This window comes from Mycteria americana, chromosome 10, assembly GCF_035582795.1.
Source record: "Mycteria americana isolate JAX WOST 10 ecotype Jacksonville Zoo and Gardens chromosome 10, USCA_MyAme_1.0, whole genome shotgun sequence".
Taxonomy (NCBI): domain Eukaryota; kingdom Metazoa; phylum Chordata; class Aves; order Ciconiiformes; family Ciconiidae; genus Mycteria; species Mycteria americana.
This window is the reverse complement of record NC_134374.1, coordinates 24,391,985-24,413,324: the sequence shown is the minus strand read 5'-3', so window position 1 is coordinate 24,413,324 and position 21,340 is coordinate 24,391,985. Positions and strand designations below refer to the sequence as shown.

Here is a 21,340-nt window from a genome sequence, read left to right as displayed (position 1 = left end):
AGAGCTAACAGCCCTGATCTCTGCCTCCCCCCGGGTTGTAATGCCATAGACTCCCCAACACACACAGGAAAGCGCTCCCTGCCCCACACACTGGTATGACACTCACGCACAGCGTGTCTACAGAAGAACCTATCCCAAGAAACTTGTTCATTGAGAAGGAACACGCCCTTATTTAATTATCCCAGCATTCCTCTCCACGCTAAAACTCAAAATAAATTTGTCCTTTATTGAAGGTAATTATAATTATCTGAACAGGCTTACTTAAATTTCATGGTGTTAGCGTGCCACTCCCAGAAACAGATTGTTCCGTCAGCACCAGTAGAAGTGAGGTATCGTGTTGTTCCTTTCCTTGCTGGAGAGAACTAAAAATAAAGTTGTAACAGTTAAACCAGCTAATGTCTTTCTCCCTTTACATGCTGGAAACTTGTAAACGGATGTTGACAAGAATCTTTTTCATGAACATATTAGCTTTCTCCCTGGAAGTACAGAGAGCAGTATCAGGGATAAGCATAGAATCTGAACTTCCAAAAAAATAAAGCTGAGGAATGGAAAATCCCTACATTTTGACTAGCAAGTCTTTGTTTCTACCACACAAAAGTTAGTAAATTGGAGAAATGAAACAAGCCTAGACCCTTTTAATGGGGCAACAAGATGAAGAAATACTTTGTTCTAGGATAGAACTGGATCAAACACACAGAACAAAGACAAAAATGATTCCTGCATCCAAGCCCAACCAAGAACAGCAGCACAGCAGGACCCCCACTCCCTCCCTCTTCCTGAACCTCTCCTCTGCCTCTCTAAGGAGCAGGAAAGCTTTTCATTCTGAAGTCTCTCACTTTAATTTCATAACTGCAGCAATACCTTTAACCCTCTGGCTACCTGGTAATTTGATAAAGGAATCAAACACTGTTTCCTCAAAAAGCCATGACATTATTTTCTAAACTACCACAGTTTTACAAACAGCTTGTGAGGAATGTATATATATATATATATATGTATGTATATCAACAAATACCATACAAAACACAAAACCAGGTTGTAAAATATGTTTCCAAAACAATCACCTTAAAGTAAGTAACTTGCAACATAGCTGAAATCAGACAAAATCAGAAGCGTAGGCAAGAGGGGGAGAAATGAGACTCCCAGGGACTACTGGCATGATGGAGAAGACTGTGATGAATCAAAGGCAGCAAGGCTCCAGAAGAGAGGGATTCCGAGCCAAACATCCCCACTCGTTCTCCCCTCTATGCGCACAACCTGCCAAATTGCAGGGATTGTCTTTTTTATCCTGGAATTTTGTTTTGTTGGAGGTTTCTGCCTGGCTGTCGTGGTTTTTTTTAAAGCAAATAAACTGCAAATTACTAGCCATTATTGACTGTGCCACCACTAGAGAACTGAGTGCTGGCAGTTTAGTAATTTTTTTCCTGCTCTGCTATTGCTCACCGGGCACTTGTCACCAAATGAAACTGCTCGGGCACAAGCGCAGATTCTCTGCAAACCTTGATCTGCGTTGTACTGTGGCTGCTGCAGCGTCTACGTATGCTACAATATCCAGAACTGCTCCTTACAGTAGAGGCTAAGATCACGAGCAAATAAGAAGTGCGGAACAAGGATTTTTAGCTGACAGTATTCCTCTGAAAAATAAACGTTCTCTATGAACAAACGACTGTTGGGCCAGTTGCTGTGCAAGGACTACCACCAGAGACGCCGGCCATGTCTCCCTGGCTCAGCTAGTTGATTCGATGCTCTCGGTGACCATGATCTTTTTTGCTAGATCTCAGGAAGAAGCAATGGGACCACATAGTTAAAGGCAGGTGGAAGAAGCAGGATCATCCCCTCAGGCAGTATTGGCCACTGGGCAGGAGTGAGTCTGCCAGGAAACAACACCCTCGAGTTGGGGCAAATCTACACTGCCAAACAGAGATGAAAAGATAAGTTTTATCCCTGATTGCTAATCCACATCTCTTATTACCATTTTAATCCAAGGGTTTAGGAAAAAAGGTCATTCCTTACCTGTATGGAAGTAATGGAAGCTGAATGGCCCTGCAGCACTGCGACTGGGGCACAGGTTCGAAGACACCATACTCGGACTACTTTATCACAACTGCCTGCAGCAAGCAGCGTGTTCTCGTAGTTAACAGCCATGTCAGAAATTTCAGCCGAGTGTCCTCGCAATGTTGAGAGCAGGCGCCCATCATCTGTAGCCCAGATTTTGACCAAACAATCATCTGACCCCTAATGCCACACAAAAATTTCCAAAGATTATATAAAATAATATGTTGGTATGTGTACATAATACACAGGTACACCGCAGATGAACAAGTGTCTAAAACACCATCGCGCAATGGGTCTGCCAGAAGAGCAACTTTGGTGGGATTCCACAGAGGCACAACTATCTGAGTTTGGGAATCATCTTGTGGGGTCAGGGGTTTAGATATTTATAAAACAGAAGCCAATGTCCTATGTTTCATACTAAGATATGATTACCACTGCTAATACAACTCCTCTCAGTACAGTTCAGTAACAATTAAGGTAAATTTAAGAAGATAAAATGTTTCATTACATACTACCAAAAGACATATTTATCTTCGTGAGCCAGATCAAGCCAGTAATAAAATCAAAGTGATTATATGACTTAAGCTCTAAGGAAAGAGAGCACTTAAGCATCTGAGGGATCTCAGAGCTGCTGCCGTGCTCCCAGAGCTGTAAGGCAGCTGTACCATGAGGTTCAATTTTTGTGAACAGAATAAAGTTGGACCACTCGAAGAGAGAAACCGTGCAACATCGCATGCAACCGAAATACTATGTCAGTGAGATTTCAGTTCACGACAGGACGCAATTCAAAAGCATATCCAACGCAGATCACTGTAAAATACTTTTACCTATCGTAGCAGCTACGTAATTTCATACTCAATCCCAGTATCGCCAAGAATTTTTAGACAGTTCACAGACCTTTCCACTATTCAGATACTACAGAGAATACTACTACCAGTGGCTAGGATTGCCACTGTATATTCAGAAACATAACACAATAAAACTAACTGCAATATCAACGTTATCTGACTTTAAATTACATTTTATTAACTGCAGGTAAATTTGAGCACAAATCGCTTTCGATTCTTCATATAACTGCAGATGAGAAAGATTTCTTTATCGTGTAAACAAAAATGGAAAGGGCCTCATATGACCCAGTGTAATTATCATCACAACATCCCTATCTGACCAATTCATAATGGGTGGAGAAGCTAGCAAGATCACAAAGATAACAACTGGCCTGCCAGGTAATCTGTTTCTAAACACTTATTGAGAAGAGACAAGGGCAAAGACAAGACAAGACAAGACAGGGATTAACATTAACTGTTAAAAGATGCATTATTAATTTGAAAAACCTGTTAATTTTTAAATATGCACAACAAAAAGCAAGGGCAGCATCACAGAAATGTATGTTAATATATTCTGGAGAAAAACTTAAAATAATATTCATATATTTACTGACATACTACAAATTCTAGAAAGAAAATTTAGTAGACAAGTAAATTGCAGATGAAGTAATGAGGTCTTCTATTTATCATCAGGTTTTACCGAAATGTAAGGAAGGATTGCCAGCATTTCCAAGGTTATCAAAAGGTAAAATGTAGTTTTAAAAAAAGTGCTAAGATTCAACGCAGCAAGCAGCATGCAAATGAGTTCCAAATCCCAGAACACTGCAGGTGCCATTCAGTAAGAAAGATGATAAATAAAGAAAAATGAGCACGTGTTTCAAGTGAGAGTTGCAAGCTCTGGACCGGAACAACCCTGATTTAAGGTTCTACATGGGGAAACAAATAGCTGACTAAGTTTCAGTCTACCGGAGCCGTGAGCAATTTTAAAATACCAAGTCAAGTGAAAAGTGAAAATTAGCATAGAAAGAGATGGGTTTTCCATACATTTCAAGATTTTTCTTCCTTTCTTTTTCTGGAAGCCGGATCTGCATCTCAGTCAGTAACTAAGAGGCTGTTGAGGGACTCAAGAAAGAAAGAAATCAAGCCAAGCAAAGCAATCTTCCGAGAAAAGTACAATTTTTAAACTTACTGTAAAAATTCTTCTCCCACTGCGATCAAAGGCTATACAATAAACAGATGATAAATGTCCCAAAATCCTCTTATGCATCTTCATGTGTTGGTAGGTGGATGTTGGGAATAAGTGGCTGAAACGTCCGCATCCAGTTAATTGCCTGGCAGAAATTATATTTACTGGGAGAGAAAAACAAAACAAAGAGAAAACCAAGACATGGATTTTGTTCACAACTGAAAGTAAATAAATATTAAATCAAATATAATGTTTGGTAACAACTTTATTATTATAATCCATAAATCTGAATCTCTTCCACCTTGTCAGAACATTCTGTACAGTCTTGTAAAAAGAAAGCCCGCTCTGGATGAAGCCTTTCAATACCTACCACACCACACACTGCACCTGCTTTCTTAACAAAAATTAAAGCAAAATAAAAAGTTCCCACTACAACTAGAAGTTATTCCAATGTTCAGTTCATGAACAGGCAACAGATACATTTATTCTATATGGATTTGGAAAACTTGATATTAGTAACATATAATTTTCCTTACAGCAATTACAACTAATTTATTTTAGAGTGTAATAATAGTTTAAGTGCTTTTTTGTGATAAAAATTTTTCTTCGGAATGGGTTCCAGATCATATGTGAGGGTCAATGGTCTTCCACATGTTCCTCAAAACCTCTCTCATTATAGGCAGCAGCAGCAGCACTGCATTTCTATGGCAATGTAATTGAAGAATAAGAAATATGTGGCACTGATGGAAAAAGCCCCAGTCAAAAGAATGGTAGGCACAAGAAAAAACTGCAAGGACAACAAATTATTTTATATTGCTAAACCTAGCAGTCCTTACAAGAACAGCCTGAAATCTAAATGCACAAAAACATCATGTAAAAAAGCACTGTTAGTGCTTTCACTGACGATAACAACGAATCTTTCCACTAGACAAGAAAAGGAGAAAACAGGCACGTACGTGCCTTTGCCAGGACACACCACCAAATGAAGATCGCTATGGCCGTAGAATACAGAAAGATCCTAATTCTAATCTTTGATTTGATGCATAATTTGAGATCATTTGGGGTATTTAATTTCCCCTATCCTAATGTATACCACTTGAACTTTTGATTTTGAAGTTTTGAGACTTTTTTCAATGGCACTTAAAGATCTGACATTGCTGTATTGGTGGGTTTTGCTGAGTCCTTGCGATAGCAGGCTCCCTGAAGAAACCCCTTATCTTGTCTACTGCACGCTGAAGTAGGCAGGGCCTCACAGGAGTGGCATGGAGCTCTTTAGTGCCTTTCAATCCTTTAGTTTAAAAGTACGGTGAACCACTTGACCTATTTTCTTAATTGTATCATCATCTCATTGCCTATCTACACAAAAAAAGATTATGGAATATGTGAAAAAAAATCTACAAAGTCAAGAAGCATTATTTCAAAGGGCTACTAACCCGTAACACGCTTCTGTACATTTATAAGATTGAAGTATTTATACACAAGCAGAGAGATAAATGGGCACGGAAAATCAATTGTTTCCAGATTTACAGAAAGTATTTTTGTTTCTCAGTTTTATGCTCTGAAATTTGGACTATTTTTAATCACTCAGTGCAACTGAAACACTACATGCTAGAAAAAAAGTTGCATAAAAGGTGTAAATGTTTGCAAAAGTCATCAGGCTCCCAAGCATGACCTCATCTTCGGTCAATATTTGTTTTTCATGCAAAAACACATATTCAGCAGTACTAAAAAAGCAAAACACACTAAACCAAATTAATTTATTATTTACCTACTATTCGTTTGATACCTGATCCTATACAGGAATTGTTAAATGGAAACTGTCTCTCCTAGCAAAGTAAAAATGAACTCTTTAACCCTTTTTCCCACCTCTTACAGGAGGCCACAGAGATCCCGTAGTGATAAATGCTGTACAGAAGTACTGTCAAGTTTGCCTACCCATTATTTTATTTACTATTTAAGTATGCCAGCTTAAAAGGTAAGCTCTTAAAAATATTACAAGTCCCTTTCCCCCACACTGGGGACACTGTTATGCCAACAAAGAGATATAGTCATTTAGCAATATGGTAATTCTGCTGTGCCCTTCAGTGCTTAAATAATTTAAATACATAATAACAGTGTATCTGCCTTTAAACAATATCAAATATTTGATATTGGTTTTTTTGAATATTTTTTTAACCACACATAGAACTGTGTGAATCAAAAAGGTATACTCACATTTCAAAAATATTCCCAATAATGACAATACTTCCTGTGTACTACAGTGTTCCCATGCAATCCTTCTGAAAGTTTATCCCCGCTGTTTGTTGTAAATCACACGAAGGAAACACTACAAGGTATAACGAAGGGTCAGGCACCTAACTCACACAACCTTTCATTTGGCACTCGGCACCTAACTTTTCCAGTCGATTCCCAGGCTTGCACTCAGTTCAGCTTCAGAGGATGTGAAAGTAGTTTCATTTTTTTCTGTGTCTATTTCCCTATTTGCACAACGGGGACAAGACTCCTCAATCTCCCATGGATAATTAAAAAATAAAAAGCACTGCTTATGAAATGCTTCAATCATGAGTTTCAGAGAAATACAGAACTACTGTTGTGCCATAAGGAGCACCACCTTTATCAAAGCAACAGCATCCTTGAACAAAAAGTAGCAAGTATTCAATGTATCTGATCCTCATTATAAAAATGCTTAGGGTATACCAGAAAAGCATGCCACGCACACAAAGCTGTGACTGAGATCTTTGTCTTCCCACACTTTTATGAACTATCATTGCCTTCAAAGGAACTGCAAAGTAAAAAACCTCTCACGAAACAAAACAAACATCCCCAATTCCAGTTCTCATATTTTTTGGTAGAAGATTAATACACAATATCTAAATGGGGAATTACCCACAGATGACAAAAAGCCCCGTGAAGTTTGCTTTCTTCAGTACAATGAAGTTATTCTCCTTATAAAGCCTAAAAGCATTAAAAAAATCCTGATTCCCACACAGAGAATTAGCAACATAGTAGCCCTAAAAACTTTTAGCAAGCTATCTAATTAGATGCTGTACTTCATGCCATACTGGGCATTAACAGCTGCCAAGTCTACCCCCTTACTATTTCCTGCCAGGAAAAAACTTTCAAAACTGTATTGATGTTATTTCACATAACAAGTGAGCATATCTAGACTTCTCGTTAAGAAAAGTTAAGTTAGTTTTGTCCGCAAATGGAAAGACCTTCTTCTCAGATGAAGTTCTTCACTTCCAGCTCCTGAAATGACTGCTACCTAGGTGCAGAGATGCCACCGATGCTGCCGTCAGAGGTGGGCTTTGTCTCCGTTAGCCTGTGCTGGCAGCAACCTGCTCCGGCCTCAGCACCAGCACAGCAGCTCCCGGCACGCTGGGCAAAGCCCCGGCTTACAGACGCACACCAGTGCCTCCCCGAACTACCAACCTGCAGTAGTAACCGAGGGCGACACGTGGTAAAATGCATGCATTTTTCTGTTTGTTTATCACAGTCCTTGGTCCTCGAAGGTCACACCTTCAGGGAAATTACAGTCCTTAGTGCAAGGACGAGCACAGTTGCAGGGGCAGAGGGGAGTCACATACGCTGTACGACAGTAATTCTTAAATCGCAATCCATTCTGCTAGAGATAACGGCACAAATGTAAAAACCCTTGCAAGAAAGCTCACCTAGGAAGGATAAAACCAAAACCCTGCCATAACAACCCATCGGTGAAAACAAAATTTAAAAAACAATCATCAGACATCACAAATGTCAAAGTTAAGTCACAACTTCAGAAGGAATTCAAACATTTCAGTGTGGACAAAGTCACCTAGCTGCAGCAGTTTTCAAAAGGCTTGAATTCTTCCCCTCCCTATAAACTCTTGCCTCGCTCCATTTTTTGCAAGCAAAAATAGGAAACAGAATACTGGTATAAACGTTTGTTTTAAAAATAGTTTCTCTAGCATTAAGGGTGATGATTTCACATCATACTATTTTACCCTCTGAAATAAGCACTATAACTTCATAATGAGGACATAACATTTTACATAGCCAGGACATGTGGTGAGTGTGCTGTGACCTCATCGTAGGGCCCGATCAAGCATGAAGATTGGGTATCACTCGCAGCGCGCAGAAGAAACACAAGTCTGGATTTCATAAGAACACTGGGAAATAAACACAGTTGGCTCACACATGCAAAATATCTTCTCAGAGAGTGGATGCGTGGCCAGAAAGACAGCTAGACCCAGTAGAAGCACCAAGAGAACAAAGTGTTCCAGCTTTCATAGCGGCTGACCTCATGGAACTCCTTTACAGCAGAGAAACATCATCGATTTTCTGACCTCATCAGAGCACTGCTGTTTGGCAGGCCTAAGGTAGCTGGATCACCTTGACTGTAAATTTCCATACAGCTGAACTGCTTGTTCATTGAGACTATACTATGAACTTTCTGGTTCCAAATTTTGTGTTATTTTCACTAACAACAGTTACCCACGTAAAGATTTTCATACTTAGGATAAAACAGCTCTAGTAATCAACTAAAGAGGGAAAACAATCTTCTTTCTAATCTGCTTTGTGTTGCCTGCAAAAAAAAAAAAAGTCTCTGACAAAATTGGAGTATTATTCAAAAGCAGGTTTATCATATGTGAATGTCGTGGTTTAGCCCCAGCCGGCAGCCAAGCACCACGCAGCCGCTCGCTCACTTCCCCGCCCCCCGGTGGGATGGGGGAGAGAATCGAAAGAGCAAAAGTAAGAAAACTCGTGGGTTGAGATAAGAACAGTTTAATAATTGGAACAAAATAATAGTAATAATAATGAATTATAATGAGAGGGGAAAAAAAACCAACGAGAGAGAGAGAGAGGAACAAAACCCAAGGGAGGGAAAAAAAGGGGAAAAAATATATTAAAAAAAAAAATAATACAACCGCTCACCACCCACCGACTGACGCCCAGCCAGTCCCCGAGCAGTGATCGCTACCCCCCCGGCCAACTCTCCCCAGTTTATATACTGGACATGACATCATATGGTATGGAATAGCCCTTTGGTCAGTTTGGATCAACTGTCCTGGCTGTGCCCCCTCCCATTTCTTGGGCACCTGGCAGAGCATGGGGAGCTGAAGGGGTGGGGGGGAAGTCCTTGACCAATGTAAACACCGCTTAGCGACAGCCAAAACATCAGCGTGTTATCAATATTATTCTTATACTAAAATCCAAAGCACAGCACTATACCGGCTAGTAGGAAGAAAATTAACTCTATCCCAGCCGAAACCAGGACAGTGAATAAATCCCATTGCTGAGGTACCGTATGACCAATCTTTCAATTTTCTGACTGGAAGAGCAAAAAGGGAGTCCTAAATGTACCGCTGCTCCAAAACCTGCAAAGAAACAGCCTAAAGGACCATCCTCACCGTATTCACTGTGTTACCCTGTCAGCAGCAGAAAGCTATTACAGCATTTTCCCTTCCTCTCCTCCCCCAGCAGATCACCACAGACCTCCAAGACTCAACACACAAACAACACATTCCTGAGAACGACTTCCACAGGTCAGCACTTTCTTGGAGACTCCCCCAGCCAGAAGATTCCCAGCTCTACACAAACATGCTGGGGAAAGGCAACATTGATTTCTTGCTCTAGTTCCACTGTGCACGACCTTTTATTTTGGAATACAGACCACAAGGTCCCATCCCAACCCCATCCAGACATTAAGGTAAACCACTGCAGCTACCGACTCTTCCAGCTGGGAGGGCAACGCCAAGCAATCCCATTCTCAAAGCAGAAAAACACACTTATGGCAGCAAGCTTAAATCTTTATCACTGGAAGGGAAACAATAGACTACTTTTAGCTGCTAGTTCTATACCTTATTTACCTGTCTACACAGGCAATTACACAATCATTTCATCTCACTTGTGAACACAGATTATTATGGGTGTCTATTACTTCAGCCCAACTACTTCAGCAAGTAATTCCAGAAAACTCAATCTGACTAAGCCAGCACAGGATGGGAATTCACAATTACACCAAAATATTAAAGAGGTTGGGCATACTTCTTCATCTTGTATTTTAAAACAAGACACACACACTGCAGCATCTGTGGCTGTCACTACTCACCAGAAAAAGCACCCGTTTTGCACAAATATACACAGAAGAATTTTGTGACTTCCACTTCAGGATTAAGAATGGGGAATCCCAAAACCAAACTCCTGCCTCCTGTACAGCTTAAGTATAGTCAACTTCTTATTTTAATCTTTATACATGAACTACTGATAAGAGAGGAAAATGTGTATCTACACCAAGGAGGGCTGTATTCTTCCAGGAACCAATACTTATAAAAATTAATTCCTCGTTATAAAAGACCCTTTTCCATTTAACACCTTTGCAATTCTTAAAAAACAATTCATTGGAAAACACCAAAGCCAACAAATCATTCTGTTCTCTAAGTCACTAAATAGTCACCAAGCAAGCAGCACGGACCTTTGTCACGATGGCATGACACATGCTGAAGTCCAATCTGCTAGTATAGTTCATTAATAATACCGCATATTCAAAAAAACACACAGTCTGATGCTCCTCTTATGAAAGAATTGATCCAGGAGCCCTCATAGAAATACAACTATAGAAGTTGCGTGCGTGCAATAAATCTATAATCTAGCCTATTAGCAATCCATCAGCCCAACTGCTAATAATGAAGTAACTGCAGAACTAGCCTAAAAGAATAAATACATAGACACAGAAGTAACCATACTAATATATGGAAATAGTTTTCTTTTTTAATGTCCACAGTATGATTCATAAATTATCTGCCAAAAGCAGGAAAAGTACTAATGTGATAGTATCCCTATTTGCCCTGGTTCCAGACAAATATCCATTTCTTTTTCATACAGAAGACCCGTAATTAACTTTGCTATTCTGTCACACTGCTGCCACAACCTTATGCAAAGTGCGCTACCGATTTCAACCACAAACAGCCCAGGCTTTGTCACTTTTGTGTCTGACAAAGATTAATTTTTAGTAATGAGAGAGAAAGTGCAGAAGCACAAATAGAGGAACTGACACGGTAGAAACAGAAGACTGCCATCATCATCCTACCTCTCCAAAGGGATGGGAGAAACAGACGTGAATGGATTCCCTAACAAACCAGGAAAAGTCTGTACATTTGCACAAACGCTTACACGGTAAATACAGATAACACTCCCTAATAAGAAACAAATCATGACCGACACGACTTACATTTATGCCTGCAAGAATCAAATCTGTTTTCTATAAAAATAGTTAATGAAAGTTCAGATCATACAAGGAAAATACTCTTCAGTTTAAGCAAATCAGAGCAGTTCTTTGATGATATGTAAGCTGAATGCTTACATATATCTGTGTTTTATACAAGTCCTTTGCCTAACAGTGTGGACAACTGAAACTGAAGTAATACAAATGTTGGTTTGGTGATTATTTCCTTTTTGGAGAGGGATGTCGCAAGCAGTCTGTTTTCTGTCATAATCGAACTAAAATGAATTCTTGAATCAAAAAAGTTCCCTGGGAGCCAGGCACTTTGTTTTGGCTAAGATTCCTGAATGAAAAGATTGTCTGCATGCTCCTGTGACCATGCCTATTCAATCTTATAAGCATATGTACATATTATGTAGGTGTATCATAAAAAAAATACTCAAGCACATTGCCCTCCAAACAGGAAGTTGATGTGCAAAGCTTTTCAACATGGCCACAATGTTTTAACATGTGTACATACACTATGGAAGATTCAAGCCTGAATAATGCAAAAAGGGTTATTCTATTGTCAGTAAGAATCCTGTTTTACACTAATTCATGGTGAAATGTCAAAAAAGCCATTAATGCAAACCCATAGTAGTGTTTCAGTCAGTAGGAGCAACTTTCAGCTGGAAGATTAATAAAAATACAGAGAAAAAAAAAACACCTTATGTATGTTTCAAAACTCACCCACGTTTGGTGGTTTCCCGTAATTTACAGGTAGTTCGGGAGGCCGGCCTCTGTGAAGAGCTGCAAATGCAGATCCTTTCCATAGCGTATGTCTGAAGTCTGTACCGGCAAGATTAACAGCAGGTTAGTAAAACAATCATCCAAACTGGATCCAACTGACCTATTCTTCTTAGAATCAAGAACATCAAGCACCACTCCCAGCATCCCAAAATAAGATGTGTCTTTTTCAATGGTTTGTCAGAGATCAAACACTTAAAGAAGATTGCTACTCTGATTTCTAGTTCCTAAGCAAGATGACTGTAAATGGTTTCAGCTTATTTTTGCTTCACTTTGGTGAGTAGGGAGTCTAAATTGATGGAAAGAATAAGAGAATGAAAAAAGTGGGTGCACTTTGTATTGAGGAAGGACTGATCTTTGGTATGTTTGTAGTCCCTTTGCAATCCCAGCACATACAGGACCTCTTCTTAAGAACTGTACATTTGAGAACACACATACACGCACACATTTGCTCCCTGAAAGTGGGAGAAGTGAGATTTTTTTTTTCAATAAATCTGTTTTCCTGCAATTGGTGGCAATATGCCCTCCTTTCAGATTCTCCTCTGTACCCCACCCCCGAAAAAACATTGTTTTTAAAATGAAGACTTTTCTTTAAAGAGTCTCCAGCTATCTGCTGCCAACTGGCCTCAGAGAGCCTTCTCTAGAACAATAGTGATTTTTCTGAGACTGTTTAGTGCGCCTCAGAAATTAGACCTGGACTTTTTCCATTTCTGGCCATCTGGAAGGAGAGAAATGAGCTTCCACGGTGTATAAGGACTGAAACAGAAGGATAGTGCCACAGATTGGTGGGTCTGTGTATCACCATTTAGATCTCTGAACATGAAGTGCACAAGCTTACGTGACTCAAAGAGACTCCCGAGAGTACCTTCTGATTAAAACCCAAACTGTACCACAGATTATTACAATGATACACATTAAAACCAGCACTCATACTTTATAAAATAGATCAAAATAGCTATAAATACTAACGGTAAATGGAAACTTCATAGGATGCACAACTAGGGGGAGCAGAAATCCATGTATGTCAATTTTGAAAAAGGTACGCTGTTTCATATTAGTGAGTGTGGTTTACACACCAAATGGCACAATGTCACAGCACCTTTTTCTGAAGGGGAAAAAAACCCACCATAAATCTAGTAAAAATCTCTTTGCAATAAATTTATCACATGGCTTAGGAAGCACTACATCGTTCAGTGATTCCATCTAGCCTCTGCCCCCTAATTCACCTAAGAAATTTCTGTTTCCCTGCACAAACATATTTATTTTCTTTTTACATTTTTGTTGCTGTTTTCTTCTAAGATGCAAACTGAATGTGAAACAAAGAAATGTTTCTCTGCAAGCCTCCCTGCAAACCTGAAATTCTCCACCCAGTTATAACAAAGCATAAGCAAAACAAGACTCAGTCCCAAGACTTTGAGTAAGGAAGCACGTTTGCAAACAGCACATCCCTCCAGGTGATATCCAGTGGATCAGCAGAATGCTACCGTCCTTGTTAGCATCACAGTGTGACTTCACGGGATGCGGTAAATTAAGTGCTCAACTGCCACTGAAACAGGAAGGTCCTGCTCTCCCATCCCTCCTCCCCCAGAATGATGCTCCTGCTGCCTGTGTCACTGCCAGCGCTCTGATCCTTCCGTGCGCTAATTTAATTCACTACAACAGCAATAACAAATTTTGCAACATTTTAGCTCTCTGAATCAGCACATCACAGGATCAAATAAGTTCTGGCTCCTACAGGGAAGAAGTGGCAGGGGCATGGAGAGAGGAGGGAAGGGAGGAACCACTCTTTTCAATAGCAGATGGCTCAGATCTGTTTAGTTATAACACAAAACTGTGCTCTCAGAATCATTATCTCAAGCAGAGCAGTTTTTCAAAAGGAATAGGACTGGTGCTCTATTCATGAAGGAATGGGGCTTTCGTTCAAACTAACTTTAAGCAAGGACAAGCAGGAATTATCACTGAAGAATCAGTCTCACCTTCTCCCACCCTCTCAATGCTGCCCCAAATGCCACCCTGCCCTCAAGCTGACACATCTACCTGCATGGCCAGGGAATCCAATAATGGAACAAATGGAACAAATCAGCCTGAAAAATAGCCCAGCAAAATACATAGACCGCTGAGTTATTTAACACACAGGCATGTATATATGTATATGAAAGAAAATGGCTATTTTTCAGATGGATCAAATCTCTAATCCAGTTCATTGCAACGTTTACACAAACACCAGTCCAACACGCTGAGAAGGGAAGGTAGGGGAAGCAAGTAACAAGATCAGGCAACTGTAAGCAACAGCACCTTAAGATGGCATTTTCAACCAAAGAAAGATATAAGTAACAGGGCCAGCAATACTTTGGCAAGACTGCAACAAGAAAGCAGGAGCTGACAAGCATAGGAGACAAACCAGGGTTCATGCAAACACACACAGATACCACAATATAAATCAAAACAAAAGGTGTTTTCATCATTAAAATAAAATTCAATCACACATAAGTTGAGAATCTTACCTTTTGCTGCCCTTAATAGAGACTGGCGCCCGACACCTAGCAAAGTCTGCACACCTAGGACGCTCTGTGGGATTTCCTTGTCTAAAAGGGGTCCAAGCCTCTCACAGATCCTAAGAAGATAATCCGGAGGGATGTGTGCATTGACAGCCACCTAAACATATAAATAATGCAGACGTTTGAAAATTGTTTTATTCTTGCTTCTACTGATATTTGTTTGGTTCATATTCAAGTGTTAAAGTTACTGAAATCAAGTCTAAAATCCCTGAAAACCCCTCAAAATTAATTATACCAAAGATGTCTTTTAAAGTGACATGGCGTGTTGAAAAAGTCAGACCAGAAATTCCAGGTGGTAGTAGCTACAATTGTAATTTAGGATACCCCTTAATAACAAACAAAAACTCCCTGAAACTCAGAGTGCCCAGTGCAGTACTCTGATCAAACAAAGTATTGCCTGGGGGCTTTTTTTTAAGCCTGTTTTATCCTTCAGTTCATTCTTTTCACATACAGTATTCCTCACTTAGCTGAAACACCCTTGCCAGACACTTACATTACTGTAAGAATGTGCTAAAGCCTAAAAACCCTAAATATTATCCTAAAAGCAATACCCAGTCTCCAGTTTTTAGCTTCTGGGAATAAGTATCTTTAAGACCGACATGTGTAGGCTCCGCTCCTAATTTGTCATCTCGAGAAAACATTCTTCTTTTTCCCCTTTAGACAGTGACTGTTTTCTACGGAGACAATAGTTTTTCCGACAGTCTGTTCAAACAGCAAATAAATTGTGCCTCATTATCCAGAATGCCCTGCACTTGCCTGACTTCTACTATATTTACTAGCTGGCAGCACAAACCCAACATCAGAGCTTATTTAGCTCCTTCAACACAGGACATACAGCGACATCCATCTCCTTTTTAAAGATCAACAGTAAGAGGTCACTCAGCTCTTAAGTACCTGTGACTGAAGATGGAAAAAATAGTTGTATCGGAACTATTTACAACTTTTGTATCTGTTGCAATATTATGAAGAAAGAGAGCGTCATAAACCAGTTTTTTGTTTTACCAAGCCACAAACTAACGCCAAATAATACTACAGCTGACCTGAAGGGGCCAGAACAGTGCTCATTGTAAAGAAATAACAGCAGGCATGTGCCTGCGCACACCCCTCTCTTCTACATGACCACTTCAAATGTGTCCAGTCGCAGGTCAATACTGGGGACAGGGCTGTGAGGGCTCATCACCCATGCAGTTCCCTCCCGGCAGGGTGGGACAAGTTTTTGTGCAGCTGCAGTGAGCCAGAATGATTCCCCAGTCAGGCTAAAACCACGACCAAGCTCCCCCCTGCATCAGCTCCAGTGTTCATCTACTGTCGAGGGAGCTGTTTCAGCTCCCCTGGCCAGGAACGCTCAGCTGACAAAAGAAGGAAAAGGTTTTCTGCCAGGTTTAGCAAAGCTGACTGTGATTCAGAGAAGCGTCAAAGCTGGTGGAAAGCAAGGAACAGGACCACTTCTTTAAACAGCAGAGCATCATCAGATAGGCCCAGCTATCCTGCCTACCCAGACCCCAGGGATATGCCCAGGTCCTGCCCCAGCACATTGGAGGGAGCGGCAGGCATCAGGAAGGAGGAAGAGGTAAGTACTTCACTCAGACCTGCTGCCAAAACATTGTTAACTGAACTATGTCATCAAACAGATTATTACTACATGTCATTGGGAAACCGCTCGTTCCAATTGGGCAACAGCAGTGGTGCTACGGGACTCAACGCAGTGAGTCATGTGTCGTATAATGTAATCACCTGCATCGCAAGCAGGATCAACACCATCCCACAAATAAGATTTTAACCAAAAAAAAAAAAAAAAAAAGGAAGGGCTTTTCTAATAATATATACAAATAATCATTTAACTAAACCCAACCAAAAACTCTTCCAATCTGAATGGAAACTCTTACAGAAGGGAGACAGGCTTCTCCACACACCCTTTCAGTCACTGCGTGTTAAAGATATGGCTCTGGCCTTTTGATGGAAACAGAAGAATCGTATCTCTGCAGGAAAGATAAACCTGGGACTGCATTAACATGGTCCCATTCCATGACTCTTCATACTGTGAGCACCAAGGACTGACCCCATGAATGCTCTCTTGCACTGGCTGGTTTCTCCAGCCATTCTAACTTTCTTTTTTTTCCCCCAAAATCACGGAGTTCCAAAATTATATTGGTACCTGCCCAATTGTACAGCCAGTGAAGTTCAGTGTATAAGCATGAATTGTCTTTCATTGTAAATGACATGATATAACAGAAGTCAAGATGAGATAAAAGGATTATGTGAACTTCTGTATTTGCCTATCATTCTTACTCATTCCTGAAATATTATAAATGTGTTCATGCTTCACAATATTTTATTATCCTGCACTAGCCTCCCTTCAGTAAGTAAGGGATCTGAAAGTATCTGAAACAAAGGCAATTCTAAACAGAGAATCTGCAATTTAATAAAATCTGAGTATGAATTTTTTTTTTACATCTCTGATAATTAGTAACACGCTTCTCAGTCAACGACTGCCAACTCTAGCAATTTATCGAGCTTAAGATTAAAAGATTAAAAAAACCCAGAGTAACCAATCCAGAAGCTGTGGAATTTTACATTTTACTTCTAGGGTAGGAAAAAAACCAAACCATACGACTCTCTGGAAATACAAAATTTCACAGAAATTCCAAACCATCCTCCTAGCGTAATGCAGCAAAATGCTTCCCTTTTCGCTCAGGAGCACGCTATTTCTGAAGTATCACTGCTATTCTACGTCTAGAGAGAGGTGCTGAATTAAGCCTGGCAGCAAATACCCTACTGTGGAGGCAGAGCACAAGTTATTCAACAAGAGGTCCTGATTAACTCAGTGCATCTACTCAGAAATGGAAAGGGACTTTGTTGCTTAAAGATCCGCAGATTAAGCCGCAGTTTTATAAGGAATAGCAAAGGGAGCGAACATCAACGCACGTGCGGACTGGCCAACATGCAAAGATGAAAGATGGATGCGCCAGACTCACGGAGCACGTGGCAGTTATCTGCACGGGCCTGGTGGTAATTTGCCTGGGACATCCAGACGTTGAGCAGCTCAGGATACCAGACATCTGCTTGATCGCTGCCCAGACCAGGAAAGTTGGCAAATCCACCACGGAGCCAGAGTTAAATCGGCACAAGCGAGCTGCTGAAGCATCTTGATTTTAGTCCACAGTTTTATTAGATTGTAAACTTTTCTAAGCGACATTTAATGTGGAGCATATTGCACAGACTAGGCACGTATCAAAGTGACCACTCACTTTACTAACACGCCCTACTCACCAGATTTGCCACCTGCAATCAGAACCGTGCCATAGTAAAGAAGAAAGGCTGTATCACACTTCTTTCCCTGCACATTTTCATGTTTCTACAAGCCAGAACAGCCCAAATAAGTGGCCCTTAATCTGAATATTATCACTGTTGTTGTTACCAAACAGCTACACGAGCAGGCAGCAATAGCAGCAAATTCTCCTGGAGATTTTTTTTTTCCATAATAACTTCCAGACAAAATGCCCGGAGCAAAACAAGCAATTCTATTTTCAGGTTCCCAAAAGAACTTGAAACAAAAATCCTTCCTTTCACCTCTGTGTGCGATAGCTGTAAATGGATTTTAAGTATCTTTCCAAAACATGAAGCTGCAAACATACAGCTGAGAAAAACAGTCTCCCAAATCAGATTTTCATTAAAAGAAGGAAGGAAAAAGGCAAAGCTTAGCATCAGTTATAGCCAAACCTCTTAGTGTATGCTAGTCCAAGCCCCATACAGCAAAATTAAACAACGGAAAGGATATTATCGCTTCCTCAAATATATTAGAAAATATTTTTAGAATATTAGAAAATATTTTAGAAAAGAATTAGAAAAAGTCAGAGATGAGTAATACAGGCCAAAAACGCGCTTAACAAGAGCTTTTAAAAGAGCATGTTAAAATAATGCAGAAGAGCAGAAAACGTGCTAAGCAAGAGCAAGTTCTGCACCCTGGGATAAATTATAAAGAGAAAAATGTTCTGTTGCCTTAAGATGTGAAAGACCCTATAAAGGTTAAAATGCGAGAGCACAAGAATGCCACAGTACCACGGAAGAGTTCTCTGACACAGTAACCACACAGGTCTTATGGATCTAATAACTTTCAAGAATTGGGTAAAGTGAATCCATTCTTTTAAAAAAATCTACGTAAACAACCATGGGTGAATGTAACACGACTGCTTGAACCAGTATGCAAATAAGTTGCTACAGTGAAAAGCAGCTGCAAGTGAAGAACTATTAGTGAAGTCATGTCAGGGCTAGGAGAAAGTCATACCCCTAAACCTGTTTATGTTTCTGTTGTTGGAAGCATTAGCATGTAATCTCAAAGACTACTGAGCAAAGGGTCCTCACTGGACAGCTAAGAAGACAGGCAAGAAGCTTGTTGATCCCTGAAACGAACAAACAAAATCCCCTGGTATGACTGCTGACAATTTCTCCTCCAAGGAAGGTTTCAATACACAGGAAACAAACAAACAAAAAAAAGACTCTTTGTGATTACTACTTATAATAAGATGTCTGTCTTCCCAGGGATCAGAATCAGATAGCTCAGAAATATTTCTTTTGGGACGCCCACCGAAACATTGCTTCAAAGCACAGACTGAATTTGACGCAAGAGCTGCATAATGGAAGCAACGCAGGCAGCAACGCAGACCTCCAAAGGCTCACTATCTTCGTACCCGGTCCCCTGTGGGCAGGCAGGCAGGCAGTTGTGCATCAGCAGCAGATTTCTAACCTCTAGGCAGTCGTACGACACTTCTCTCATTTGCCAAAATAACAATCAATTAAGAATCAATTGACAACTGTATCGAAAAGCAGCAGAGGAGACCAAGAGGACCAAGGCAGCTGAGCAAGCAGGAAATTACTCAAGACCTCAAATATGGAATCTCAGCAAAAGGAAGTTCAGATACTGGACTTGCACAAGATGTCAACAGCATGCAAATACACGTGAATTTAAAAAGCCATTATCCACTCGGTTTCCCCAGAGAGAACGGGTTGGAACCACCATACTACCAGATGACATTTTCCTGAGGTGACAAAACCGTAACATCTCTCCACTGCTAATGCTGGGATTGGCAATATCTATAAATAACAGCACCTCAGACTCACAGCTAGTTTTAAATCAATGCAGATGGGCAAGGCAGAAACTCAAAGCCAAATCCCATAAGCTGTTCCATACCAGCACAGCCGTTCACGGATACAAATTCTCCACTGCCCAACAATAGCTGATTTTCTGTTTTTCCTGAAATTATACATATCTTCAGCACAAAGACCAAAACAGGCTGAGCCAGAAGAGACAGCCCATCAAAAAGTTCTTGAAAACCAGACCAGAGCCAGTCATCTTTATCAGGAAGAAACAAAGATAATTTCGAACAGCAGTCCACTGGAGACTGTTCTGATAATCTGAGCCGGTTCAGCTTGACTCGTCTGTACAACAGCTGACTCCACATTGAACTGCAACGGTTAATTTAAAATAGGAGTCCTAATCGCGTGCAAGTTTGACATACTTCAGGCCTGCATAAGGAGAGCAAGGACCCTCCCCTTTACAAACACGTTTCGTGTCTCAAGACCACCAGCAGTCAATAACAAAGTAAAACCCACTTTGGAGTACACCTGGACGATTACCTAGACAGACAGCCACATGTTGCACATAAAAAAGTACTCCAAACTGGAAATAAGCAGAAAAGACAAAGGGAACACAAATGCACGTAAGCTAGTATTCTCTGCGTGATTTTGCTCACTAGATACGATTCTTACCTAGCGTAAAGTGTGTCTTAAATTACTCTTGTGCCTTGTGGTACCTGACATTTAAAGGGAAGGACCAAGTTCAAATAAAAAAGAAAAAGAAATCTCAACGGAGTTTTCAGATCTTGACTAAAAGCTTGAGTGAAGCGGGAGCAAACATTCCCTAGCTAAAAGCCACCTAGGAGGCAATTTGGTTGTTACATCTTCATCGTTTCCAAAAGCCCTAAGAGCAGTAACAACATACTCGATGGCAAGAGTATCGGCATATTTTCTGAAAAATACCAACGCTAACCTGAACAGCCAAACTGAGAATGGAAAACAAAGTTGAAACATCAGCAATTAGAACAAGAAATACTTTGTCAGATTTGCCAAAGCAGAATATTGGGCAAACCAACCAAAAAAATCAGACTTCTCTGGGTTTGTAAACTGTCATTGGGTTCGATGATCTCAGGCCTGCCGGACCAGTGTAGTTGCAACGCTAGGCAGAGATTGTAACTGAATTTGGTTTTCTGTCTGTAAGTGTTCATAAAGGAGAAACGGGTAGAAAAAACTTCATCTCCAATTGCTATAGTCTATCATTTATTTTTGGTTCATTATGTGACTGAGATGATTAAAAGGAAGGTCAGAGTTATTTGTGTTCTTCACAACCCTGGCTTTGTTCTAAACATTACATTCAGACATCTAGCTAGCGCTGAAGTCGAGTAGTTCAGGTTAATATACAATCATATGCAACTCAAGGTCCAAATTCCAAATACATCAGACCCTAAGCAATGAGAGGTAAAAAGGCCTTTCTTCAACATCCTCAACAGTGAAAGCTTCAGTCTGAGGGTTAATAGAGAGAAGCTCACTTCATCCTACCTAGCATCAACCTGCCTCGCTGTAATGATTCATTTATAGTCCTGTGCCTTGCTGTAAATCATGATAAACAGTTAAATAATACCAGATAAAAAGGCATTCTAAAAGGATTGCTTAC

General features: G+C 40.3%; 1 protein-coding gene across 2 annotated transcripts in view; it reads right to left on the bottom strand.

The window, feature by feature from the left end:
* The window catches only part of BRWD3 (bromodomain and WD repeat domain containing 3), a 64,839-nt gene that overhangs the window by 40,368 nt on the left and 3,131 nt on the right, over nucleotides 1-21,340 (bottom strand). For both annotated transcript variants that reach the window (XM_075513527.1, XM_075513528.1), the window contains exons 5-9: nucleotides 14,560-14,710; nucleotides 11,999-12,097; nucleotides 4,072-4,232; nucleotides 2,014-2,235; nucleotides 262-362 (exon numbers count right to left, since the gene is read on the bottom strand). In XM_075513527.1, the coding sequence (XP_075369642.1) occupies nucleotides 262-362; nucleotides 2,014-2,235; nucleotides 4,072-4,232; nucleotides 11,999-12,097; nucleotides 14,560-14,710 (734 nt within the window). The remainder of the gene's footprint in view (nucleotides 1-261; nucleotides 363-2,013; nucleotides 2,236-4,071; nucleotides 4,233-11,998; nucleotides 12,098-14,559; nucleotides 14,711-21,340) is intronic.